The sequence below is a fragment of the Gadus chalcogrammus genome, chromosome 16, assembly GCF_026213295.1.
Source record: "Gadus chalcogrammus isolate NIFS_2021 chromosome 16, NIFS_Gcha_1.0, whole genome shotgun sequence".
Taxonomy (NCBI): domain Eukaryota; kingdom Metazoa; phylum Chordata; class Actinopteri; order Gadiformes; family Gadidae; genus Gadus; species Gadus chalcogrammus.
Genome location: NC_079427.1, coordinates 28864741 through 28892424, shown reverse-complemented (window position 1 = coordinate 28892424; position 27684 = coordinate 28864741). Strand labels below are relative to the sequence as shown.

General features: G+C 42.0%; 1 protein-coding gene across 1 annotated transcript; it reads right to left on the bottom strand.

Annotated features, from left to right (window-relative positions):
* Positions 1-18699: 18699 nt before the first annotated feature.
* Positions 18700-24106, bottom strand: LOC130406522 (uncharacterized). The gene is made up of 5 exons (XM_056612151.1): positions 20357-24106; positions 19980-20202; positions 19754-19880; positions 19162-19458; positions 18700-19005 (listed from the first exon to the last, which is right to left on the bottom strand). Exons 1-4 carry the CDS (start codon positions 20496-20498, stop codon positions 19168-19170), a joined length of 783 nt encoding a protein of 260 aa, XP_056468126.1. The 5' UTR covers positions 20499-24106; the 3' UTR covers positions 18700-19005; positions 19162-19167.
* Between the last annotated feature and the right edge of the window lie 3578 nt (positions 24107-27684).

Below are 27684 nucleotides of genomic sequence, written 5' to 3'. Positions count from 1 at the left end.
TGCCAATGGTCGGCTTTTATTTACTACGGGTCATTATTTGTTGACATCTTGCATAATAGTGAAACACAATGCAATTAATAGTTTTAAATATTCACCAAAAATCAATAAAACTACATTTTTTCATTCTGATTGCTGTAGTACTTGCCAATGGTGGGCTTTTACTTACTACGGGTCATTATTTGTTAATATTTTACATAATAGTGAAACAGGATGCAATTAATAGTTTAAAATATTCATCAAAAATCAATACAAATACATTTTCTCATTCTGATTGCTGTAGTACTTGCCAATGGTGGGCTTTTACTTACTACGCATGATTATTTGTTCATATTTTACATAATAGTAAAACAGGATGCAATTAATAGTTTAAAATTTTCACCAAAAATCAATACAACTACATTTTCTCATTCTGATTGCTTTAGTAATTGCCAATGATGGGGTTTTATTTACTATGGGTCATTATTTGTTGACATCTTGCAAAATAGTGAAACACAATGCAATTAATAGTTTAAAATATTCACCAAAAATCAATAAAAGTACATTTTCTCATTCTGATTGCTGTAGTACTTGCCAATGGTTGGCTTTTACTTACTACATGTCATTAATTGTTGACATTTTGCATTATAGCGAATGAGGATGCAATTAATAGTTTCAAATATTCACCAAAAATCTATGGAAATACATTTTCGCATTCTGATTGCTGTAGTACTTGCCGATGGTGGGCTTTTACTTACTACGGGTCATTATTTGTTGATATTTTACATAATAGTGAAACAGGATGCAATTAATAGTTTAAAATATTCACCAAAAATCAATAAAAGTACATTTTCTCATTCTGATTGCTGTAGTACTTGCCAATGGTTGGCTTTTACTTACTACGTGTCATTAATTGTTGACATTTTGCATTATAGCGAATGAGGATGCAATTAATAGTTTCAAATATTCACCAAAAATCTATGGAAATACATTTTCGCATTCTGATTGCTGTAGTACTTGCAGATGGTGGGCTTTTACTTACTACGGGTCATTATTTGTTGATATTTTACATAATAGTGAAACAGGATGCAATTAATACTTTAAAATATTCACCAAAAATCAATAAAAGTACATTTTCTCATTCTGATTGCTGTAGTACTTGCCAATGGTTGGCTTTTACTTACTACGTGTCATTATTTGTTCATATATTATACATAATAGTGAAACAGGATGCAATTAATAGTTTAAAATATCCACCAAAAAATCAATAAAACTACATTTTCTCATTCTGATTGCTGTAGTACTTGCCAAAGGTGGGCTTTTACTTACTACGGGTCAGTATTTGTTCATATTTTACGTAATAGTAAAACAGGATGCAATTAATAGTTTAAAATATTCACCAAAAATCAATAAAACTACATTTTCTCATTCTGATTGCTTTAGTAATTGCCAATGGTCGGCTTTTATTTACTACGGGTCATTATTTGTTGACATCTTGCATAATAGTGAAACACAATTATGCGTGCTTCGAATTGGAACAGTGCTCGGGCAACGACTGATGACGTTTCACGAGTCCACGAGCACACGAGCACGCACAAGTACACGAATTGAGAAACGGCCAAACTGCTCAGTGGCGCAGGGTAACACAGGAGCGATTTGCTTCCGTGTTATGGGGCCAAGACCATAGACATCTTATAGGCCATTTCTCAATTCCTAGCACGCGTACTACGGACTCGATGACTTGCAAGCACGTACTTGGCAAGTCTGTACTTCGGCCCAATCCCGTTTCTTTGCTCACTGTCTCAACCCCTCATTGCTACCCCTCATTGCTACCCCTCATTGCTACCCCTAACCGATCCCCTACCAAATGGGACAACCCTACCCTGTGACGTCATCATGGCCTCCCCGTGCCCCCTAGCAGATAACCAGACCCCTGGTAATGTTACAAGAGACAGACTGGCTGCCATTGTCTCGGGCAACGAGCAAGACCCATTGTAAAGATGTTTAACCTGAAATGGTATTTATATTTTGTAATTGGCATGTTTAAATAAAGTATTAAAAAAAAGTAATACTATTTGTCCCTCGTAATATACCTTTATTTTGAATGTCACTTAGCTACATGTTAAAGGTGGTATTAGGGTGCACTCACACTAGGCCATCTGGCCGTGGCCGTTGGCCGTTTTCACACCTAACCGTGCTCAAATGGCCCCATTGTTCTCTGGCCTGCACTCACACTAGGCCATCTGGCCGTGGCCGTTGGCCGTCGCAGCTGTGGCCTGGCCACAGTCTGGGGTGGTGGAAGAGGTGCCTGGGGTGGAGGAGCATGAGGGAGAGGTGGGGGGGGCTGGTGGCAGTGGACTCAAGTCCTGAAAGAAAACGAATAAGAAGGAATTAGGAATTATATGCCAGAACTGGGTGATATGGCCATATGTTATGTACAATATATAATAGCTATGTACACAATATAGTACTGCCAAAAAATAAATTAATTCACCATGTAATATTACTAATATAATATAATATATTAGTATATATAATAATACTTATATAATATTACTAATATAATATAATATATTAGTATATATAATATTACTTAAAGAATATTACTAATATAATATAATATATTAGTATAAAGCTTATTTTTAACCTGGAGTCACTAGAACATGGAAGATCTGGATATCATACGACATGATATCCAGCCCGGTCGTATGCAGCCCGGTCTGCAGAGCCCGATCACGGGCTCTGCAGCCCGGCCGAGAACGGGCGGCCCGCGAAAATCGGCCCCGGACTTTCGTGAAAGTCGGCCGCGGACTTTCGTGAAAGTCGGCCGCGATCTTCCGAGAGTCCGCGGCCGGGCTTCGAAGCCCGCGGCCGGGCTGCAGAGTATAATTAATAAAATAATTACTAGTTAATTACAGAGAAAACACTTACATTTGTGTTTTTCCAATCCTGTCGCATCTTTTCGCCCTCCATCTTGTCTAGGATATTTCTTGATTTTCCGTTTTCTCGCAAGGTATTGTGGGAACAAGTCAGAACTGAAGTGCTTTGAGTGTGCCCATCGAAAATCTAAATTTTGAGGGGATGTTAGCCCTCCCCCTACCCCTTAAGCTACTTTTAAACTGGTATTGGGACATGGCTCCACGGTGCGTGAACGCGCAACAGCGAGGGTTAGGGCTGAGATTTTGAAGCGAGCCAAGTAATGGGATTCAACCTAAGTTTCCTACTGGAGTCATCAAAACTTTGAACTTTGTTATTGTAAGAAATATTGTGTTGCAAAAACACTTTGTGTCTTACCCTTACCGTTACCCTAACCTTAACCCCAGTAACATTTCTTCATCATAAACTACAAGTTACGCAGAATGGCATACAAACATCCAGTCCAATATGAAAGAAAAAAGCTAGCTTCATTAAGGAATCAAACCCCTTATCCCCGCGTTAATGAGTTGTTCTCTGACCACTAACCCATCAGGTCTTAGTACATGCGATTCAAGAGTTAACCACTTGACAATCTTTAAACTTCGGTTGCCTAGAAATTGTAAAGACAGTGATATGTGTGTACATTGTGCGAGTATCCGTCACTCGCGTTGTGGGTGCAGTCCAAAATGAAAGAAAAAAACTTCACTAGGAAATCGAACCCCCAATCATCTTTAAACGTTGGTCGTTGGTAACTGTAAACAAAGAGATCGCATTTTGTTTAACTGCTAACTAACAAACGGGTTTATGCGTTCACTGAACAAAGATTATGGAAATAAAAGACCACTTTTCCATCAGAAAAATCATCAGAACCGTTATTACCAACCCATAGACACTAAAAGCCAAAACCTTTCTCACATGCACACCCATCGCGAGTGACGGCTACGCGCACACATGCACACCCATAGCGAGTGACGTAGGACGTAAAGTCCCGCCCAGGTCGAAGTGGCGTCGATTTAGAGAGTCCCATGCACAAGCATCTTTTGTGTAAACGTATCTCCGTGATACGTTGACTAGTTTAGACTTCTGCCCTCGTTTTTTTGCATCGTTTGTATATTGCTGTACAGCATAGGAACATTTTCTAATTACAGTAGGTCAGCATATCAAGTATTTGTAGCCTACTCCTTTTCTCCCCAGTTTAAATATGTGTTTCTTATACAGTAGGCCTACTTTAGTATAACAGCACTTGGACTAGTAAACAAATCACAACAACCAACATGAATTTGAGGTTTTATTCATGAAAATGTGTGAACTATTTACAAAAATAAAACGTGTAGGGAGCGGTTGCTAGAGTCTAAATAGTCCCAGCTCATCTTGAGCATCTTGTCTCCTGGAAGCCACGGTACTGCCCATCTTGTGCTGGGTAAATTGTTCTGATGGCCTGGGCCTCGTTTCCGAGTAGGGTCCAGCTGCAGCCCCGGAGAACAACACCCTGGCGTGACAGAACACCCAGGCATGACGGAAGTACTGTGGCTGGACGGAAGTTACCTTCGATTATTTTCTATAGACAAATAAACGTATTTATAGCTTGAAATAACGTAACAAAGAAATAAAAATATATTTCGACACGTTAGTAACCATTTTTATAGCTTAGAAAATGTATTTTAACGTTATTTAGACAAATACCTCAGGATTCTTTTTTGAATTTATTAGACCAAAAAATGTACATAATAAAACAATATTATGACATGTCAGTGACCATTTTTATAGCTTAGCTTATAGCTTATTTTTTAACGTTATTTAGACTAGTTCAGTGTGTAGACAATTATTGAATGGAATTGAGTGTATTATACACTTTACTCATTAAGTAATTTACAATTAGAATTAAGTAATTGTTTTAATATGTCTAATAGAATCAAATTAATTTTTTTGTCAAGTATATCATCATAATTTGATATAAAGATACATTGAAGAATAACCACACCAAAGTTTCCCCACAATTTATTCAACAAATAATATAGAATCTTAAAGATATAGGTTCTTCATGCTGCCATCAGCTCCAACTCACTGTCAAAAGAATCAAACAGTCAAATCAATATTAAGCCTATACAATATATTATTTGTATTCTGTCACTGGAAACGATATACACTTCTCTTTTTCGCTTCAGTCTGAAGACTGGTGGAAGTAGTCCAACCGCCATTTGTTTGGCCTCCTCAGTGAAGTGTGCAAACCTTCTGCCGTGCCTGAATAAATAAGGAGAAATGATTGTAAGAATTATACATATTTAGTTCATATTGGGGTTGAGGTGTATATTCATATCTGAAATAAAAAAAAAACACACCCATCCAGGTGGAAGTTCTCAAGCAGTACTGTGCACCACCATTTTCTGAGGACTGGCATGTCTTTCTAAAGTAAGGGGATAGTCCAAGAATTGACAATGATAACATATGTATACAAGTATGAATTTCTCGATGTTGTAAGTTTCAAAGTTCAAAGGTTTTTATTCGCCATTTGTGCATAAACCAGACAGTTCAAACACATTGGAATTCTTGTGCAGGGCTTCCCAAGTCAAGTACAGTATTAATACAAAGAGAGAGATCGAGAGAGAGAGAGAGAGAGAGAGAGAGAGAGAGAGAGCGAGAGAGAGAGAGAGAGAGAGAGAGAGAGAGAGAGAGAGAGAGAGAGAGAGAGAGAGAGAGAGAGAGAGAGAGAGAGGGCGCAGCACAATAAATAGTAATAATAAAAAATATAAAAAGTTTTAAAAATTGAGATAAGGACAAATTGCATGTTGTGCATTGCATTTCAGAGAGCACCACAGCAGATAGTGATTTAAAATTAAAAAATATAAATACATATTAAATTAAATTGAATTCAGCAGTGCAACCATACTGTATAACCACATGTAGCAGCGTTATTGCACGTAGGAAGTGGGGGTAGGGTGGTGAGTATACATTTAAATAAATAAATAAAATACAATATTGCACATTGTATTTTTTCAGATGTTCTCTGTTAATGCCATCAGTCGCACTGTTGCAGGGAAGAAGCTATTGAAGAATCTTGTTGTGTGTGTGATGACACTGTCCGCTCTACTGTGGCTGAGTCTGTATTTGCAATATTTGTTATTGAGTAGAGGGTGAGCTGGGTGGAGGGAGTCTCTAATGATTCTCACTGCCCTTTTCCGACAGCGCTGACTGTAAATAAAGTCCATGGAGGGAAGTGTGGTCCCAGTAATCCTTTCAGCAGTCTTTATGACCCTTTGGAGTGCCCTCCTCTCTGCCTGTGTGGTATTCCCGTACCAGACAGTGATACCTGAAGTGAGCATGCTCTCTACTAGTCCGCTGTAGGCCAGGGTGAGAGGATGCTGGTTTAGTCCCGATTTCCTGAGCAGTCTGATGAAATATAGCCGCTGCTGGGCTTTTTTCACTGTGGCAGCAGTGTTTAGAGACCAGCTCAGGTCAGACATCACCTGCAGTCCCAGGAATCTGTGGTTGGCCGCCCTCTCCACCTCAGTCCCTTGGATGGTAAGGGGCTGTAGGGGGGCAGGACGCCTCCTGAAATCTGCTATCACTCTCTTGTTTTGGCTACGTTGAGGATGAGGTCATTCTCCTCTCCATAGATGAGAATATCCTCTATCACACTCCTGTAGCCTGACTCGTCACCCCCCTTGATGAGGCCCAGGATGGTGGTGTCATCAGCGTATTTGATGACAATGGTGTTATCATGAGTGGAGGCACAATCATGCGTGTACAGGGTGAAGAGTTTGGGACTGAGGCAGCAGCCCTGTGGTGAACCTGTGCTGACTATAAGCTCAGCAGACACCCGCCTCCCAACTCTCACCACCTGTGGTCTTTCAATCAGGAAATCTAGGATCCAGTTACAGGTGGGAGTCGGGACACCGAGGTCTGTCAGTTTACCAATCAGCTTGCCCGGGCGGATGGTGTTGAAGGCAGAGCTATAGTCCAGGAAAAGCATTCTGACATATGTTTTGCTGTTGTCCAGGTGTTGCAAAGTGTGATGTAGGGCTATGGCCACCGCATCATCCACTGATCGGTTGGGGCGATAGGCAAACTGGGATGGGTCGACAGTGTCCGATACTGTGTCGTTTATGTGGGTAAGAACCAGCTTTTCTAGGCACTTCATGGGGGCTGAAGTTAGCGCCACCGGCCTTAAGTCATTCAGCGTGGATGAATCAGGCTTTTTTGGAACCGGTATGATTATGGATGATTTAAATACTCGGGGGACTACTGCCTGTGATAGGGACAGATTGAAAATGTCAGCATACTCACCCACTAGTTGTTCCCCACAGGCCTTCAAGACTCTTGGATGAACGCCATCTGGTCCCATAGCCTTATGGGGGTTCACCTGCTTCAGAGCCCTCAGAACCTGTGCGTGTGTAACCTGGAAGGCAGTGTCCATGGAGTCACAGGGGGCTTTTGAGGGAGTGTCTGTGTTCAGCCTGTCGAGGCGGTCTGGAAGGGTGGTATCTCGGGTGTCTGGGGTCGTCATGGTAGTCCTGTAATTCGTAGCTGCCTGGATTCCCTCATACATGCTGCGCGTGTTGTTGTTCAGGTAGAGGCTTTCAAGTTTTTTGGAGTGGGCCCTTTTTGCAGCTGTGATAGATCTCTCAAGGTCATACCGGGCTCTCTTATATTCCTCTTGATCTCCTGACTTGAAGGCCTCCCGTCTAATTCTGATGTTTTGTTTTATATCCCCATTAAACCAAGGTTACATATGTATACATATATATATATATCATATATAACATATGTCAAAAATCCAATCGTTATTTTAAACGTATCTTTTTTCTATTGTCAGCTCTTTTTTCATTTAATTTAATGTCTACTTACAACAGTGAAGTCAAATGGTGCATCCATGGCAAGGTACCAAGCGTACTGTGATGGAACAATGTAATTGGTGACACCATTCACACGCGTTGTTATATCTGTTCAGTACATTTTAAGTTTGCGACTGAGTATACCATAATCATGAAGATCCCACAGTTGTTCCCATATTCCTGTGGTGGAAGTCCCTGAACCATGAAGGTAAAACATAATATTAGAAACACATATAAAAACGATTTATTCCTTAAAAGTTAGACGAGAAAAAAGGCATGTACCTCGATATCATGTCCAGTTTTCTCCAACCAAGTTCCTGGAACAAGCTGCTCTGCGAGATCTCTGTAATGTAGTGGTTTACAAAGTACCTATTAAATTACTGCAGCCTTTACAAAGGGATTAGCTTTATGTGATTTTCAGCTATCTCACGTCACCATGTAAAATATTGATGTGGCCATTGTGTGTCATAAATGAACACATTTCACTGGCGTCCAATGGTATCTTAAGAGTGAATGATAACTTACGAGAACACTTTCCATATATTTCAGATCTGATGACATGTGATGAGCGCATGACTACTTGACTAAAAGTCAGGGAAATGTGACTCCCTTTAGAAATGTCTTAAACATAGGCTCGTCAGGGGAACATGACTGCCTTTTGAAATGTCTTAAACATAGGCTCGTCAGGGGAACGTGACTGCCTTTTGAAATGTCTTAAACATAGGCTCGTCAGGGGAACGTGACTGCCTTTTGAAATGTCTTAAACATAGGCTGAATCCAAATACTTAGTACATACTATTTCTGTTCAGTGTCTACTACTTGACGGTACTACACTTGACAGTGTAGTAGGGGCTGTTTCCCAATGTCAAGGAAGCATGCTCAACGGCCGCCCTTTTAAGGACGCTACGTCATAGAACGCCGACAAGCACTGTTCCAATGTTGAGGACACTCGAAAGCCGCGCCATTTTTGCGGCCTTTGTTTTTGAGAATTCCGCGATTTTTCAAGGATACATCGCTGCATCCTAGACGAGCCAAAACTACCCACAATCCTCTGCGTTCACTGGGCGGGTTCTTGAAAATGGCAGAGCAGTACACGTTCAAATGAAGTGAAGTTATATTAGTTTTTCAGAAAGATTTTGTGCCGTATTGCTTTTTATAGATTCATCATGTTAATGCAAATAATCAAGCCTAAAGACCTGTGCCACTTTTCAAACGTTTTTGCAACTTAATGATACGTTGCTATATTTTGCATGGACGTAGCTGGTGTTAAACACCACTGTCACCAATGTCAATTTACTCGCTCACAAGATTACATTATTTATGTATACCTATTTATGTTTGTGTTGAATCGTTTTTTTTAGGGTCAGCCCAGCAAACGGAGGCTTTTGTGCACCCTAGGGTGGCGCACAAACATTTGTTTACTGGTGGAAGGGATAGTGCCACTATCCAATGTTGTAAAATGAATGCACAACCGATCATTTGCAATGTTTGTAATTTTGAATGAACGTATATAATTATAATTTTATATGATATACTTATGTGTTCAAACCACTGGTAGATTGTAGGCATATATGAATGAATGAATCAGATCAGTTAAATAATATATCCAAATAAATACATGTTTATCATCTCTTTCTTTGTCTTTTCCCCCCTGCACAATATTAATCAAAACGTACTGTAAATGTGATGGATGAATTAAGTTCTCAGACAATTTCACTTAGTTTTATAAAAATTGAATGGATTTTCCTTTTAATAAAGACGATTCTATCAACCGCAACAAAGCTTTTGTGACTTCCCCAAAGAGGCTCCATGCGAAGGAGACATGACCGCATTCATAACAGACAAAAGTCAAATAAATATCGATCAGCTTGATTGCTGCCATGTTTTACTCATAAGCGCACATGTGTTTACAAGCGGACACGCAGTATTAAAAAGCGGAAGCGGAAGCGCTTCCACACTACCAAGTGGTTCCAAAGTCTAAACGTTACAAACGCTAGGAAGCACTCGAGCTAGCACTCTAGTCTCATCTCCATAGGACGCGACTAGCAAGGACGCGTCCTAGCAAGGCTGCAGCCTTCACTTTGGGAAACAGCCACGGTCTACAGCTACGCGTAGAACGCCTCCGAACGCTTCCGAACATCGCCAAAACTCCACCGGATGTTTGGAGATGACGTATCTCCCCTCAGATGCCGGCAAAATTACCTTGATAAGTTACCTGTTTTCCGTCTTGTCATCGTTGCTATTAAATTAAAAATGTCTCTTTTTTACTTACTTTACTATTTTACTCTTTGTAATGTCTATTTTTTTTGCCGCTTTCTACGACGTCTTTCTGGTGGTGTCGGGTCAGCCATCTCTTCTTCATTCGTTACCAGACTCCGGTTGCATTGTGGGTGGGATAGCGTAGCGAACTCCTCAGCCGTTTCTCAATTCGCGTACTTGTGCGCGCGTAAAATACGCGCGTTTTGAACATCAAAACGCGCGTAAAATACGGCGTTCCTCTAGTATGCTAATAATCTTCGCCCTTCTTTTCTCTCAGCCAATGCATTTGAAGTGTTTGCGCCCAATCGCTGACCAAGGCAAGCAGACCAAATCAGTTCAGCAAAGATCTGCTTTGAGAATTTCTCCTCTCATTTGGCGTTAGTTGTAGCGTCATTTAGATATATATATTAGTAAATGCAATTGCAACTGTGCGGTTCCTGTGGCCCATTTGATAGAGACGTTTGACCTGTAGGCAGGAGGATGTCGGATCGAATCCATTTATTACCATATTTCTGCTTTTGTCAGATGGTCACGCTTTTATGATCGCAATGCTTTTTCGTCGGCAAGCCAGACCTCCTGTGTTATAAGTTCCAAAGACAGTGCCTTTTTAGTCAGCCAGCCAGATCATCTTGGTGTCTTGTAACACGCTTTATAAGTTAATTATATTGAAATTATTATCGCCATCGAGCCTTTATTTTCGTGGAGTTATCGTTACATCCTCTCGTTCAATCGATATAAATACACAGTGGAAAGGAGTGAGAGGGAGCCACAGTTACAAAAGTGTCAAACAAGCTGTCCTCTAAATCACCATTTCCCTAGGCCTATATGTTATTTCATGCCGACAAATGGTTGAAATAAAGTAACGTTGTGACCCGGCGTATATTAGACTTGTTAAATGCAGAAATGCTTGCTGGCAGTGTCTATTCAGTTTCAACACTCCAATTCCAAAATTATGTTTTCATGTCGTCAAATGCTCGAAATAAAGTCAGGTTGTGACTCGACATCTACTTGACTTATACACCTCGACGCAGGTCGAGGAAATGTTTGCTGGTTGGCGTGCCACTGCTTGGATAGGGAAAAACCTACCTTTGCCATACGACTACTACATTGCTGTTACAACTGACTCGTTAGCCCCTAATCCCTAAGAAGTTAGAAAGCATTTATATTAAGATTGAATTATTAACTATAGTGATATGTCAATTAAATATGATTTGTGTTAAAACTCGGTACATTAATGAAGTGAAATAGCACCATAGACCACCATCTAGAGTTCTAAATTAAAGCACATTACTTTAACTTCTGCCACATTGCACTCTCTCCCTACAAGCTTTAAACTTGGTGTGACTCATTCCCATAGATAGGGGTACTGATTGATAGAGGTTTTGGTATAGGCCTACTATGTTATGTTTCCAAGCTGATATTCACTTTGAAAACTGGTTCTCTTTAGGTAGAGATTTATTTTTTTATGTTCTAGTTGGCAAGACCAGCAGCATGAGGAGGGGCAAGGCCAGCAGCATGACACCCTCACTCAATCCACTCTGAACTTCACCCTTAACATTGACGGCTCCACCATCACCCCCTCCACCAAAATCCGTAACCTTGGAGTTATCCTGGACCCCACTCTCTCCTTCCTCCCCTGTGTTAACCATATTACCAAAACTGCCTTTTTCCACCTCCGAAACATCGCCCGCCTCCGCCCCAACCTGTCAACTACCGCTGCTGTGACACTCATCCACGCTTTCATTTCATCCAGGCTTGACTACTGTAATGGTCTTCTCTACGGCACCACCAACAAAGTCCTCAAAAAACTTCAATATGTCCAGAACTCAGCTGTACGCCTCCTCACTGGTACCCGCTCCAGAGAACACATCACACCTGTCCTCCGTGAACTCCATTGGCTTCCAATTAAACACAGAATCAACTACAAAATCTTACTCATCACCTACAAGGCCCTCAACAGCCTAGCCCCCCCCTACCTTGCCGACCTCCTCCATCACCACGCCCCCTCCCGATTCCTCAGGTCCATCTCTGCCAACCTGCTACAAGTTCCACGGACTGAGCGACGGACTTGGGGTGATCGGGCCTTCTCAGTTGCTGCCCCCACCCTTTGGAATTCACTCCCCTCCCACATCAAAGTCTCTCCAACCCTCTCTTCTTTCAAATCTGCCCTCAAAACACACCTTTTCACACTAGCCTTCCCCACCTAACTACCACCTTATTCTTCATGTTTAACCTCTGTTTTTCTTTTATTCCTAGTCTGTCTTACATAGTTTTGATAGGGCAATATGTAAAGTGTCTTAGAGTACCATATTAAGCGCTATATCAATTTAATTTATTATTATTTATTATTAACATTTAAGTAAGATGTACCTTGGGGTCTCTTATCCATCAAAGGGGCTCGCAAAGGACGCATACGCTTCCACCTGTGGCTCCAGCCCTACAGGAAATGACTCAGCAAGTGCTCCATCTCGTTGCACCTGCACCCAGCGGCTCGCTTGCAAGATTTTGGCCTGAAGTTCTTCCCAGACCTACACCCTAGCCATCCAACATGCATATCTGAGAATCAGGCTTCTCTTTAATAATGACAAAAAGTTATTAGAGAAATACACATTAACTTTTTGTTATCTCATAAGCGGCGTGGTGCCGGCTCCTTTTGACCTTTTGACCCCAGACTTCAAAAACGTGGCCACAGGCCAGCTGTGTCTACACACCTTAAGCCACAAATGTACACCTCCATCCCACAAAAAATGGGGACTAGAAACTAACCTCTGTCATATGTACATTTACTGTACTGTTGGAGGTCATGCCCCTTTTCCGGCCTTTTCGAGATAGCTAGGGATGCTAAAATGTTTACACACATTTCCCGGGGCCCCGAGAACGACATATCCGAGATTTGGAGTTCTAGCCCTTAGAGAAAAAAAGTTTTCCCAAATGGACTGTAATTTGGACTAAGCCCCTCAGAAGTGTTACCTGCAAGACCTAATGGTTCAGAATGTGGTGGAAAAACAGTTTTTGAGATAGGAAGGTCCTACCGCCCTGAAATTTGAATACCTTATTCTAAGGCCTAACTGGGACCCCCGCACCGAAACTTGGCCCGGTCGGACCCCGAGTGCAGGAAGGGGGGGCCTGGACTTTCATAATCCTCGCTCGGTGACTGTAAAGGATGTTTGGTCGGATGTTATGACGAAGAATCATAATGTGAATGGGAATATTCTATAAATGTCTTGATATCATCTTTCGTCTCAACACTTCTGCTGCAGCCGCTTAAAGTCTCACTCCGGGAACCTTAAAATATGAATCAATCCATTAGAAGTATGAAAATATCTTCCCGGTTGCGTAACGGGGCAAACAAGGTGTCCTTTGACATCTACGTTTCGAGGCGATTGCAACAGTGCCACACATGATCATATTTGAATATGTTTCGGGGTAGTAATTAGCTGTCGATTTTGGAGGCCTTTATCAATAATGACCAGCTATAGATTTGCTTCCCGATGGAGATTTCTGACAAATTACATGTTATTTAGCATCTACACGTTAAGCTGAGTCCAATGAGATCAAGCTCGCCCTCTTGCTACGCCGAGATCATGTCCTAGACCTAGGTGTACCATGTAAAATACATGTTACCATTTTCTAGAGTGTCATGCTTGGTGTCATTGGACTCAGCTCAACATGTAGATGCAAAATAACATGTCATTTGTCACAAATTTCTATCGGGAAGCAAATCAATAGCTGCTCATTATTGATTAAGGCCTCCAATTTCGACAGCTAATTACTACCATTAAACATGTTCGAATATGCTCATGTGTGGCACCGTTGCAATCGCCTGGAAGCGTAGATGTTGAAGGACACCTTGTTCGCTCTCTTACACCACCGGGAAGATATTTACATGCTTCTGATTGACTAATGAATTGATTCAGCTATTCCCCCAGAAGTCTGGGGTCAAAAGGTCAAAAGGTCAAAAGGAGCCGGCACCACGCCGCTTATGAGACAAAAGTTAATGTGTATTTCTCTCATACATTTTTGTCATTATTAAAGAGAGGCCTGATTCTCAGATATGCAGGTTGGATGGCTACGGTGTAGGTCTGGGAAATCTTCAGGCCAAAATCTTGCAAGCGAGCCGCTGGGTGCAGGTGCAACGAGATGGAGCACTTGCTGAGTCATTTCCTGTAGGGCTGGAGCCACAGGTTGAAACGTATGCGTCCTTTGAGACCCCCTTTGATATATAAGAGACCTCAAAGTAAAGCTTACTTAAATGTTGTCGACCCAGTCACCTATTGCATCACTTCCTTTAGGTCTTCGGCCTCCTAATTGATCAGACATTATAGTATAATTGAATGCCCTCTTTCATATATATGATACCTCCGCCACTGGGACGTGGCAACAATTCTCCAAATCCATATGGGGAGGGGGGGGTGATGCTTGTGGACAGTAGGGTTGTACACTAGACATAAATAGGAAGAAAACTCAGGAGAAGGAATGACCTCTCATAAATATTTATTTGATCAATTGTTTCAAATAACCCTGCCTCGTTAAATCAATGAGCTTGGTGTTTTGCTTTCAAAAATAGGTTATAGAAGAAGTCTAAACTGCAGAAAATAAAAACATCCAAGCTGCCTTTTAAGGATACCTTGGAATATCTGTCTATTTTTTAACCATCGGACCCTAGTTTACGACAAAAACAACACAATTTACGGCAGCTCATTTTCCGCGTGGTTTTTAGAGCCATGTAAGGATTAGAGGGGCTGGTCGATAGCAACCACCATAGCCACCATGACGGTCAAGTGACTGGATGCAGCCCCGTTGAAAAAAATAGAATACCACCCTCAGGAGATTAATGATATTTAAATGATTATGACCATGAAGTCTTTATTTGCATGGGTTTACATTTCGTTCTGTGTAGCATGGAAAAATCAGAGAAACACTCCCATTCGGACTGCATTGGTTTACATTTCTTTCTTTGGAGCACAGTTATTTTTATTTATTTTCAGTTTTTGAGGAGGTGCTTCAAAGATGCTAATTTTTCTGCAATAATCCAAAATCAAATGGAAAAACCCGTTGGCTCTTTGTCAAGGGAACCCAGGGCGACGCTCACTTCCGGGTTGGCCAACCTACGTCATCCCTCCACCACTATACTGTAATAACACATGTTGAAGTTGAATGATAATGAATGAATTTATTCTTTATTCTGCCTTAGTATTTATTTATTTATTTAGCAGCAAAATGCAGTGTGTGTGTGTGTGTGTGTGTGTGTGTGCGTGCGCGTGTGCGTGTGCGCGCGTGCGCGTGCGTGTGCGTGTGCGTGTGTGTGTGTATAACACGCTTTTTTATGTTGAAATGTGACGTAATCCAGTGTTCACGAAAACGTACAGTCTACGTATGCTTTTGGCGACTGGGTTGGCTCTCAGATATACGTGTTTCTAACAAGATGATATCATTAAAAGTTACATAGGAAGTAACGGTTTAATAACACAAATGCAGGAAACACGTGAGCTGCTAGTTTAGCGAAAGCAGCGTCCCTAACAACCTGACGTCGTTGAAACCGGTTGAAACATGTGAGCGAGCCGAATCCGATACAATCTTCCTAATAACTATAAAACTAAAGATCAGACACAATCACTGACTGAAGATTATCCAAGTAAAAAGTATATTTCTCGCTAGAAATGTTATTAGAAACACGTTTAACGGTGAATCGGTCCTAAAATATAGCATTTCCCATTCAGATAATAAAGATTAATAAAGATCATACACATTCACTGACTGAAGATTATTCAAGGAAAAAGTACATTTCTCGCTAGAAATGTCATTAGAAACCAGTGTTGTATAGTAGCGAAGTAGAAATACTTCGTTACTGTACTTAAGTAGTTTTTTTGGATATTTGTACTTTACTTTACTACTTATATTTCTCTGTACTTTTACTTTTACTTCGCTACATTTTGCGAAGAAAACTGATACTTTCACTCCGCTACATTTCCCTTGAAACCTTCGTTACTCGTTACAAAATCAACTCGGCTTTAGAAAAAAAAAAAAGAATCATGAGAGATATGAGAATAACGTCGGGGACTGTGGTAGAACACAGACTGCGAGCCTGTTTGGCGAATCAGCTGTCCCAGCGCACGTTCGCAAAGCCCCCTTGCTTAGTTACTGTTGCTACGTCGATCAAAACTCCTATGACTGTCAACACACAAATGCATGGCTAGGACGAGGGCAAGGGCTATTCAAATTCTACTATTTGCATCAGGCTGGTTTGTACACGCAGCATTACAACACTATCTTATACACTTCAATACGCTGTATATGTGCCATTTTTGCTACAAAGTTAATTTAAATACCCTTTTTGGGCAGGGACTTAAGTTTTCCGAAAATCCGCGATCCTGGATGACACCAAAATCAATATTAAGTAACGTGTACCAGCGCTTTCGGGATAATAGGCCGGGCTACGATATCTGTCAGTGTCAGTGTTTTTTTTTTGGAGTCACTCCGCGACAGCATCCAGATCATGGCAAAATGGACTGCAATATGCAGTGGAAGGATGTTTTCAAAAAAGATCAACAACGAAGGGGAAACAACAATAATCGAAGCAAAATCATACAGGTCTCAATCAAAAAATTAGAAACTTCACGACCTCAAAATAAATACCACCAGCACAACATTTTAAACTAGTAAGGTTCTTTCACCGCTTTTTTATTAACAGCAGTTACTTGTACTTTTACTTTCAGTACTTAAGTACATTTAATATCAGAAAAGTACTTTTGATACTTAAGTACAGTAAAGATCAGATACTTTAATACTTTTACTTAAAGCCCATGGTGCAGGTTAACCGGAAGTTTTGATTAATGGGTACATAAAGCACTCAAAATATGTATATAAAGTTAGAAATGTCTCCAAAATGGTGTTAAAGTCCAGTTTTTGGTTAGTAACGGTTATTTTTTACGCAATTTGGCGATGACGTCACGTAAGGTAGACGCATACTAGAACTAGCATTGTGGCGGACGAGGAAGAGGTAGCAAGACCCACTCTCAACATTTATGATGGCCCACAGCCATATAATTTCGAACCGGTTAGGCGTATGAGGGGAAATGAGGAAATACCGAGAGCCGATGGCCGTCAAAGACAAATAAATGCATGGTCAGAGGAGAATGAGTGGAGAGTTGGTGAAGTGTCCTGGTGAGTTGCTACCATTTAGAAACGTAGCAAGGAGCGCTGGAGCTAGTAGTCTATGAACAGCAGTGCATACAATAACTTATTTTTTCAGTGAATAGCATTGAATGAAAGTCAACGTTTTCTTTATATCTAGTGACAGTGATTATGTCATTGGCTCAGATAAGTACCCTAAACTTAGTCAGAAGATCCAGAAATAGAAGGCATAATAGCTTGACAGTCCCACCTGTGAACCCCTAGTGTTTATTCTAAGCTTTTACCTTTCTCCGGTGAAAATGTTGTTTGCAAACGTAGCCGACGCCGAGTAGGCTGGTTATGTCTTCAGTGTGTCACTTCTCCGTGCTGTCTCGCGATTGGCATTGTGATTATAATGCAGCGCCGCTAAGAGAAGCCTACAAAATAACACATTTGAGAAAACCTTTGAAACTTGGTGTATGACAAAATACTACAATAGGCACGTTAAAGGTACTATTATTACTATAAAAGGCATAATAATTGGCAGTGTTATTCCATTGGATAGCACTGACCTGCTATACATCCCAAGGTATGAAAACCCTGTGTGCTTGGGCGCGAAGTGCAAGATGAGGGAGTGGTAAGCCTCAAGGGAGAAGGTCTGGTGCTGTGGAGACAGCTGACGAACATCTTTCAGCAAGGCAGCCCTCATCATTATGTTCTCCAACTTGACTGCTGCCAATGAGCCTGAAAAGACCAAGACAGGTAGGCAGGGAGGCAGACAGACACACAGACAGACGGAAAACGTACAAATAGACAGGAAGATGGATACAGACAGAATTCCTTTTTGAAATGGAAACACATGAAATTGTCCTGCATATGAATTATAGCAAACATAAACAGTAAACAGAATGTTATGAGATTGCCAGGGAATGAAAAAATAATTTCATCACGAAGGTCACATGTCAAAGCATCCAGACAATTACTCAAAGACAGCAAATAAAACAAAACTATGTAGAGCTTGCATAATACCAGTACTGTACCTGGGTGATCTTCGTCTAGAGAGCCATGGGCACAACTGGAGAAGGCAGGGGTGTCATGGTCATGGATGTCCTGGATGTGGTTCACTAAACTTCTCCATTTGGCCTCCATGACCGCTGGGTTGCCATCTGGGGTTGAGGCTGCAGTCCAATAGAGGTGATTCACTATAGCTGGCCTCCACAACTGTAGTTGGTCACACTCTTTGGATGCTGCATCCAATGCCTTCCCCAGACCTGTTTTAGAACAAATGGTATTAATTGATATGCACTAACAAAAACTGCTTCAAGGTTCCAACAATGGATACATATTTTTTGGAAAAGAGCCACACGTCAAAATAATGCTGTGTCCCTTCAGGGATCAGCTCCTCTCTCACCCATTTGGCAACCTAAGGAGAAAAAAACCACAAACATCCAGCTTCAGTGCAATTCAGATATTTACCTGGCGATGTCGGTCCGTGATCAGCGTTGCCAAATGCAGGTCGTTTCCCCTCAGCAGGCCAACACTGCGCTTGAGCCCTTCAAGCTCACACCATGAGCTGTTGGGGACCTCTGAGCTCTGCAACATGACATAACAGTGTAAGTGTAGAATGCTGGTGGTGTTGAAGGAGGCGTTAATGAACCGAAGCTTTGCTGGTCCAGGCATTATGATACACTACTCTAGTTAGGCAATACACAATAAAGCTCTATGCATGGTTGTACTAGTGGAAAGATGTTATATTAAGATACAATCCTTTTACCAAATTGCAGAGTTCATTTCTTTGTCTAATAACATCAGGTTTACCTGAACAAGCTGAACATCCACCACCTTGTTCACTCTGTCCTCTATCAGAGAGTATGACCCATACTTTGCGCAGTGCCCAGGATAATCTGACCTGGAATTAATTACAATTTATGTTTCAAGTTTTTAAAACCATGGTCTGTAAAGACAATCCACCATGTCAACTGCAAATGCCAACTAAAGCCACCCTACATGATAACAAATAACAAAATCAAAACGTGGAACTGGTCTAGCTCTCACACTGGTTTACCTGCAGTCACCAGCAAGAACTTCCGCCATCCATTGCCCGTAGGTCACTAAAATTCTTGGCTTGATCATTCTGCCAGGCCTGAACGATTACTGGGATGGTGTAGCGGCGCTGATGGCGAAAGAAACTGCTCGCACTGATGCACTGCAGGCCAAACAGGGTCAACATTCTTAGTGTCTGTGTGGCCAAACATCCAGTAAAATGAATGGCCCCACTTAACAGGAGGTTGCAGGTTGGCATGTTCCTGTGGAGCATTGGCTGGTTTTGCCAGAAACGGTGGTAGCCACATGATGCACAGACCTAGATATGTAATAAAATAAAATAAAACATTGTAATCAACAGTATATCAGGATTCAATATAGAGTAAGTACTGTACATTACTGGTCAAAGGTTTCATATTTTCAATGAAACACACATGACCAATACAGTATAACACTCAAATATGATGGCATCACAAACCAGCAGACTTAAGCCAGCCTGGTACATACATTGTAAATTAACTGGCAAGACAGTCAGAGCTATCAGATTGTAATTAGATATTCAGATTTTCTAATCAGATGGCCACGTAAACAAAACTGCATAAACAAAACTGTACCTGCTTGATCTTAACAAAAGTTCCTTCCTGCTGCACGATGCTCCTATCCGACCTCTCACAACAGGCCGGACAGATGGCAAAAAGGCCCATCAGCTCCTCTTGGCAAACAATGAATTTGTCAATGCAACTACAACAACAAAAAATGAGGGGGAGGGGGGCGGTGTCATTCAAACTAACAAAGCATTGAGCATTCAATATGGTCTATGTTGGTTTTAGATTATCTCACTTGTGGTGGGGGTCACACGTGTAAGGTGGCTCCTCATCAAACAATTCCTCCTCATCCATCGGCTCTTCGGGCACCCACGACAAGTCACTGATGACAGTGGCATTATCATCATCATCGTCGTCAACTGTCTGTTCAGGACTAGCGAGGGGAGTGGAGGTTTGTGGGCTGATTGAAGTCTGTGTGCCCACGCTAACCATCTTGGGCTTCAGGTTAACCTGCACAGCTGTGGCAGAGGCAGTAAACATACCCAAACATATGACAATCATGGCAAATCTAAGCGGCTATGTTTTGGTGTAGGCTATGTATTCATTTCATCAATGTGTATGGAAATGTCCTACTTGCAATGTTTTAGACCCCTTAAAATACCAAAGATTTACCGTGAGACCATCGGGGGGGCTTCAAATAACATTGTGTCCCAGCGTCAGAAGTGGAGGAGGGCAAGGGCTGATCCCCAGTATCGACACTCTCCACAGTGTCTACACTGTGCACGGTCTCCTGCTGTGAGGCGTCTGTCAACATCTTGCGAAAACAAATATAAAAAAGTATATTAGTATAAAGTATAGTATATATAAGTATATAAAAAAGAAATGCAAGGGTGTAGTGGTGAAATAAGAGGTAGGTAAACTATGAATACTTAGATCAGTGATTCGCAACCAATGGTAGTACATTTACTGTATTGGGAGGTAGCTAAACTCTGAAGTGAGAAGTGGATAAACTCTGTTTCTCAAATTTCAGAGGTGGGTAAACTGCGTTTACTTGCGTTTAGCGTCCACTACAGCCCTGACGACACGGTCACGGTCAAATACAGTATATGTGAAAGAGAACCGTAGCAGTCTAGCACTAACACAAAACGCAAACACACTGTTGTGAAAGCCGCTTGATGATGACGATCACTGATCAAAACACTAGCCATGAAGCTTTCATGACGATATGGACATTTACTTCAGGGCAATTTTGTTTTGGCTCATATTCGTGAATCAAGAAATATGCTATTCTAATGTCAGACTGATCATGCTTGTAGAGGAGGCTGTGTCAAAGGGAACACGGTATGCAAAATACACAGAGCTAGCTAACGCGCAGCTTGTAATTAGCAGCTATAGCATGATGCTTATCGTGGCAATCTCTCGCTTGCGGCAGACGGTGTCTCTCGACCTCGGGACAGGGCAGGCAGAGTGGTTTGCATGCACAGACGGCACGGCGGTAGGAATTAACTTCGCCCTCCTCTTACTCCTTAAACCAAGTGAGACCATCTTGGCATCCCCTGAGTGGTAATCCTCCTCCTTGAAATGCGCGCTGCATATTCTGGTAATTCGCGGTAACAGAGCTAGCTGAAAAATCTGCCCGCCTAAACTTGACAAATTGCACCCAGCTTCGGAGAATCCCTTTGTCCTTGGGGAAGCAATGTACCCTATGTCCACTTTTGCTGGAGTTGTTGCACCCGCCACAAAAACAGTAGAAAACCATGTTATCTACTTATATATCTACTCTCTCTCTATCTATCAGCTATCTATGTTATGCTATGCTATGCTATCCCTCACTATCTATCTATGTTATGTTATGCTATGCTATCCCTCACTATCTATCGATGTTATGCTATCCCTCACTATCTATCGATGTTATGCTATTCTATCTATCTATCTATCTATCTATCTATCTATCTATATATCTATCTATCTATATCTAGGCTATCTCTATTTATGTATTTACTTATATAATCTGACACTGTCACTCTCTCACTAGCGGCTTCGGCTGTCGTCCAAAAGCGCGGAGTACCTTATGTGACGTCATGCAATGCATTGTGGGAGAAATAAGAATCATCGCTAACCTGTGGCTAATAACCACTAATATATCACCTACTTTTCCTAATATTTATATTTTGTGATACCCTACAACATCAAATACAATGGATAATTGTTTAAATGTTTATTACCAACTAGAAAATTGCCAGAATAGAAGAAAATAGAAACCTGCACCATGCCCTTTAAGTACTATTCTAAAAGGTGACTTTTACTTAAGTAATTTTCCAGTAAGGTATCTGTACTTTTACTTAAGTATGGCTTTTGAGTACTTTATACACCACTGTTAGAAACACGTTTAATGGTGAATCTGTCCTAAAATATTGCATTTCCCATTCAGTTAATGCTGGGTTTTGCGTATCATATGCACGCGAAATGGACGTATCCGCCCTCCACAGTAGTTAATGCTGGGTTTTGCGTATCATATGCACGCGAAATGGTCATTTGGCGTATGTACTGCACGCATTTTGAAAGTGTCAAACCGTGCGATCTGTACGCATATTGGTGAGACTGGGTTGCTATGGGAATGAGTCACACCAAGTTTAAAGCTTGTAGGGAGAGAGTGCAATGTGGCAGAAGTTAAAGTAATGTGCTTTAATTTAGAACTCTAGATGGTGGTCTATGGTGCTATTTCACTTCATTAATGTACCGAGTTTTAACACAAATCATATTTAATTGACATATCACTATAGTTAATAATTAAATCTTAGTATAAATGCTTTCTAACTTCTTAGGGGTTAGGGGCTAACGAGTCAGTTGTAACAGCAATTTAGTAGTCGTATGGCAAAGGTAGGTTTTTCCCTATCCAAGCAGTGGCACGCCAACCAGCAACAGTTTCCTCGACCTGCGTCGAGGTGTATAAGTCAAGTAGATGTCGAGTCACAACCTGACTTTATTTCGAGCATTTGACGACATGAAAACATAATTTTGGAATTGGAGTGTTGAAACTGAATAGACACTGCCAGCAAGCATTTCTGCATTTAACAAGTCTAATATACGCCGGGTCACAAAGTTACTTTATTTCAACCATTTGTCGGCATGAAAACATATAGGCCTAGGGAAATGGTGATTTAGAGGACAGCTTGTTTGACACTTTTATAACTGTAGCTCCCTCTCACTCCTTTCCACTGTGTATTTATATCGATTGAACGAGAGGATGTAACGATAACTCCACGAAAATAAAGGCTCGATGGCTATAATAATTTAAATATAATTAACTTATAAAGCGTGTTACAAGACACCAAGATGATCTGGCTGGCTGACTAAAAAGGCACTGTCTTTGGAACTTATAACAGAGCAGGTCTGGCTTGCCGACGAAAAAGCATTGCGATCATAAAAGCGTGAACATCTGACAAAAGCAGAAATATGGTAATAAATGGATTCGATCCGACAACCTCCTGCCTACAGGTCAAGCGTCTCTATCAAATGGGCCACGGGAACCACACAATTGCAATTGCATTTACTAATATATATATCTAAATGACGCTACAACTAACGCCAAATGAGAGGAGAAATTCTCAAAGCAGATCTGTGCTGAACTGATTTGGTCTGCTTGTCTTGGTCAGCGATTGGGCGCAAACACTTCAAATGCATTGGCTGAGAGAAAAGAAGGGCGGAGATTATTAGCATACTAGAGGAACGCCGTATTTTACGCACGTTTTGATGTTCAAAACGCGCGTATTTTACGCGCACTCTTGAAAGGCTTAATTGCGGCGTAAAAAGCGGCGCTTTTTTGCGCATGACGGCGTAAAATACGCAGTTTTTCTACATTTTACGGCGTATTTTACGGCGTAATGAAGGTGATTCGCGTCTAAATGATGCCGCTTTCTGGCGGGGATGGCTTGCCATACTCGTGGACTCGTGAAACGTCATCAGTCGTTGCCCGAGCACTGTTCCAATTCGAAGCACGCATCAAGCGAGTACTGTCGTAAAACTACTGTCGGAAGTGTTCTTGATGCGTGCTCGATCTCGCAGTTTCACCGAGCATGCATCGGAGGTGGCTCGTGTGTACTTGCAACCGCTATAAATCCCAGGATGCATTTCGCACTCGCAGCAGTACGATGGCGGACAATATGGAGAAGACGCACAACTGTAGCTTAAGTTACTCTTAAAGGGACTCTGACCTTTGTTGCATTTGAGAATTACAGCACATTCAAATCATCCCGCCTTCCTCCAATGCCCCACCCCCAAGCGTTACGCCCGAGTACAAAACTAAGCGTGAGTACTGTAACGACCTCGCCGGTGACATAATGATGTCGAGTCATTAGTAGTTGAAGGTAGTTTTAATGAACCAAAACCAGGTCACTGAAACCCGTAACATTGTAACCAACGGCAGAAAACCGACACAAAACAAACCCCGGTTACCCCGGCAACCCCCAACACGGTCTCACTCGCGTGCAGGCCCCCACCCTCCTGTTCTTCCAAGGCCCTCCCCCAGCTGACCTAATGATTCGCCCCCACGCTGATTGACAAGAAGAACATTACAATACATACACATAGAACAACTGGCATAGCGGACAACGAAATATAATGTAACACATAACACACAAACTATTTAACTGTCCCAGGGTCGCTACAGTACAAAAGTTCTAGACTCCCATGGGTTATGTTTAGACTCCCATGGGTTATGTTTAGACTCCCAGGGGTCATAATATCTACCAGGGGTCTAGTAAACAAGAAATTTAGCAGGTGGCTCACTGTAATTTTATGGGCTTCGTGCGATACCGTTTTGAGGCCCCATGTTGAAGGACAGTGGTCCCACTGAGTATAAGAAAGGTGTATGAGCATTACAAACAGAGTAGCGGGACAACGTCGCGTCTGAGTCCGAAATGGGTCCCGTAATCGGACTGAGTGGTGCGGTTGGGTGCCAACGTTCTGGAGGTCTTCCTGTAGCTCCAGAGTAGCGGGACAACGTCGGGTCTGAGTCCGAAATGGGTCCCGTAATCGGACTGAGTGGTGCGGTTGGGTGCCAACGGTCTGGAGGTCTTCCTGTAGCTCCAGAGTAGCGGGACAACGTCGCGTCTGAGTCCGAAATGGGTCCCGTAATCGGACTGAGTGGTGCGGTTGGGTGCCAACGGTCTGGAGGTCTTCCTGTAGCTCCAGAGTAGCGGGACAACGTCGCGTCTGAGTCCGAAATGGGTCCCGTAATCGGACTGAGTGGTGCGGTTGGGTGCCAACGGTCTGGAGGTCTTCCCGGAGCTCCAGAGTAGCGGGACAACTTCGCGTCTGAGTCCGAAACGGGTCCCCTAATCGGACTGAGTGGTGCGGTTGGTTGCCAACGGTCTGGAAGTCCTGAGAATCATCCAGGGGAGCGGGACCACTTGGCTTCTGAGGCCGAATCGGGTCCCCTTGTCGGACTGAATGGTGCAGTTGGTGGCCAACAGTCTGGAGGTCTTCCTGAGGCTCCAGAGGAGGGTAACTCTGTGAGTCTGAGTCCGAGATGAGTCCCCTAATCGGACTGAATGGTGCAGTTTCAGTACGCCGTGGACCACTTTGGTCTGCCATCGTCAGTCGCTACGGTCGCTACTCGCTACTGTCTGCCGTGGAATCAAAACAAACCCTCTAGTTGAGGACGCGCCTTGATGACGCGGGCCCGAATGCGCCACAAGAAGCAGACAGAAAACCTTATATATCCATGCAGCAAACAGACAGGTCTGTCGGCCAATAAGGTCATTCGGTCCGAAGAATTTTATTGGTTGAAGTTTTCACTAAATATTATGAGAGTAAAATAATTGTTTGTTTTTACTCCTGGTGGGTCTGTCTTGCATATTAGAGTGTTATTACCTTATTAATACCAATTTAACCTCATCCAAAAAAAGTGTAAAAATGCAACAAAGGTAAGAGTCCCTTTAACTTGTATATATATTTATATAATATAATAATAATAATAATAATATAAGATAATATATAAATATTTATACGGGGGACCGAAATCCAGCGATCTGATTGGTTCCCAGCGTATACATAACTGCTATGACGCCCGATCATTTTGTGAAAGTTTGCATATCACTCCGCGCCTGGAAGTAGAAACAGTTACTAAGTAAAACATATGTTGGATGATGGAGAGCGTGTAAATGTTGTTACTCCGGGAGTGAGCAAGGCGATGGAGGGACTAACGAAAGCTTAGGCACACGGCGAGTGAACTGCTCCATAGGATAAATTGCCGGCGAACCGCTCCATCGGAGCCTTCTCTCGGAGGGACGCTAAAGTGTGTCGCATAGCGACCGTCGATGCATAGAAACTCCTCTTAACATGAACGCTCGCGATCACTGCACTCACGACGTTCGAGGATTGTAACTGTCCACTGACACTGTGCTGAAACGGGCTATGTAGGAGGGGGAGACGCAGGAATTGTAATGTTTCTTCATTAATCAGAACGTGACTTAAGGAACATGGCTTTATTGTTGTAACCCCGTGTGCTAGTAACTCAAGCGTGGCTTATCGTCGTCTTATTCTAATAACGCATATATCTATTAAGTATACAATTGGTTACAGGTGCCGCCACCTAGTGGTTGGTGGCAGTCTTTATCTTAAAGGTTGGGTATGGGATTTGCGAAACGCCAGCAGATTTTGAAAATAAACAACTCAAATGGTCCTACCCCCTCTCCTTCAACGCTGACTCTGACTCCACCCATTCCCAGTACATGGACGCGCAATCATGCACGAGTGAACACAGATGCGCGAGAGCGAGCCATTAGCTAGTTAGCTAGCTCCAGTAGCTACCGCAGGATAACAACAAACAAGCTTGCTCTGGGTCACGAGCTTTGAGTACGTGCACGAAGGGGTCGCGCGGGGATTGCAGTGCGACCGTTTGATTGACGTACTTACTGTCCAATGCAACTCGGTGGCTCTGGAAATCATTGGCTGGAGTTTTTCGAGCCCTGCCCGTTCCACAGATGATTGACTTGTTTAATTTTCATGACAGTACTTCTAACTCAGTGGCTGTAAGTGGGTTATGATAAGGATTTCAAGTAATTTTGCAAAAATGGCCAAAAAAGCGAATTCCATACCCAACCTTGTCTCCTTTGCATCCCCTTTTCTTTAGATGTACGCTACCATACTCATGAACTAGATTATTCCTATAGCAACTTAATCTTAACAATCTGCATCAGCATTCGTTTGCAGTACAAACATGAACATAACATAAACACCACATAAGGACAAGCATGTCCATGTTTCAATTCAATTCTTCAATTCAATTAGTTATTTTTTTTTTAAAGGGTACAGGTAAGTCCATTACAGTGGCGGCTGGTGAATTATGTTTTAGGGGGGGCTGAAAGTTTGTAAACCAAACCCCTGTAGGGGGGTCTGGGGGCATCCTCCCCCGAAAGATTTTTTTTGTGATTTTCACATACAAATGAAGCATTCTGGTGCATTCTGACAAAATAATAAAGACAAAATAGAACATTTCCTTACAAAGACGAATGGAGCCGGGGAACTGAGTTTTAATTTAATTTATTTGCCTTGTAGAATTCAGCAAGATTAAAAGTGCAAATATTTCAATAATAATTGGGAATTATACACAAGTTAACAATCTCTCTCTGTCTCTATCTGTATGTGTGTTTGTGAGAGAGGGAGAGTGAGAGTGAGGGAGAGAATGTGATTCTACAAGGGTTGAGTGTGTTACGGCCAATCTATTGTGTTGGTAACTTCACTCTATCTACAGTCAAGTATGCATTTAGACAAATATGATAAAATATCAATATAATATGTGCAACCTTTTATGTGTGGTTGTTCAAGACACACTGAAGGCATGATGCCACCATAGGTTTGCAGAGAACTATATACAATATGCACACTGAAGGCATGATGCCACCATAGGTTTGCAGAGAACTACATACAATATGCACACTGAAGGCATGATGCCACCATAGGTTTGCTGAGAACTACATACAATATGCACACTGAAG

What these genes read in the sequence shown, in the direction of transcription:
- LOC130406522 (XM_056612151.1), bottom strand. Translation starts at nt 20,498, where the DNA reads ATGTTGACAGACGCCTCACAGCAGGAGACCGTGCACAGTGTAGACACT. An exon ending in ACGTGTGACCCCCACCACAA is followed by an intron (nt 19,881 to 19,979) that starts GTGAGATAATCT and finishes TTGTTGTTGTAG; the next exon opens with TTGCATTGACAAATTCATTG. An exon ending in CTTTTGTTAAGATCAAGCAG is followed by an intron (nt 19,459 to 19,753) that starts GTACAGTTTTGT and finishes TTACATATCTAG; the next exon opens with GTCTGTGCATCATGTGGCTA.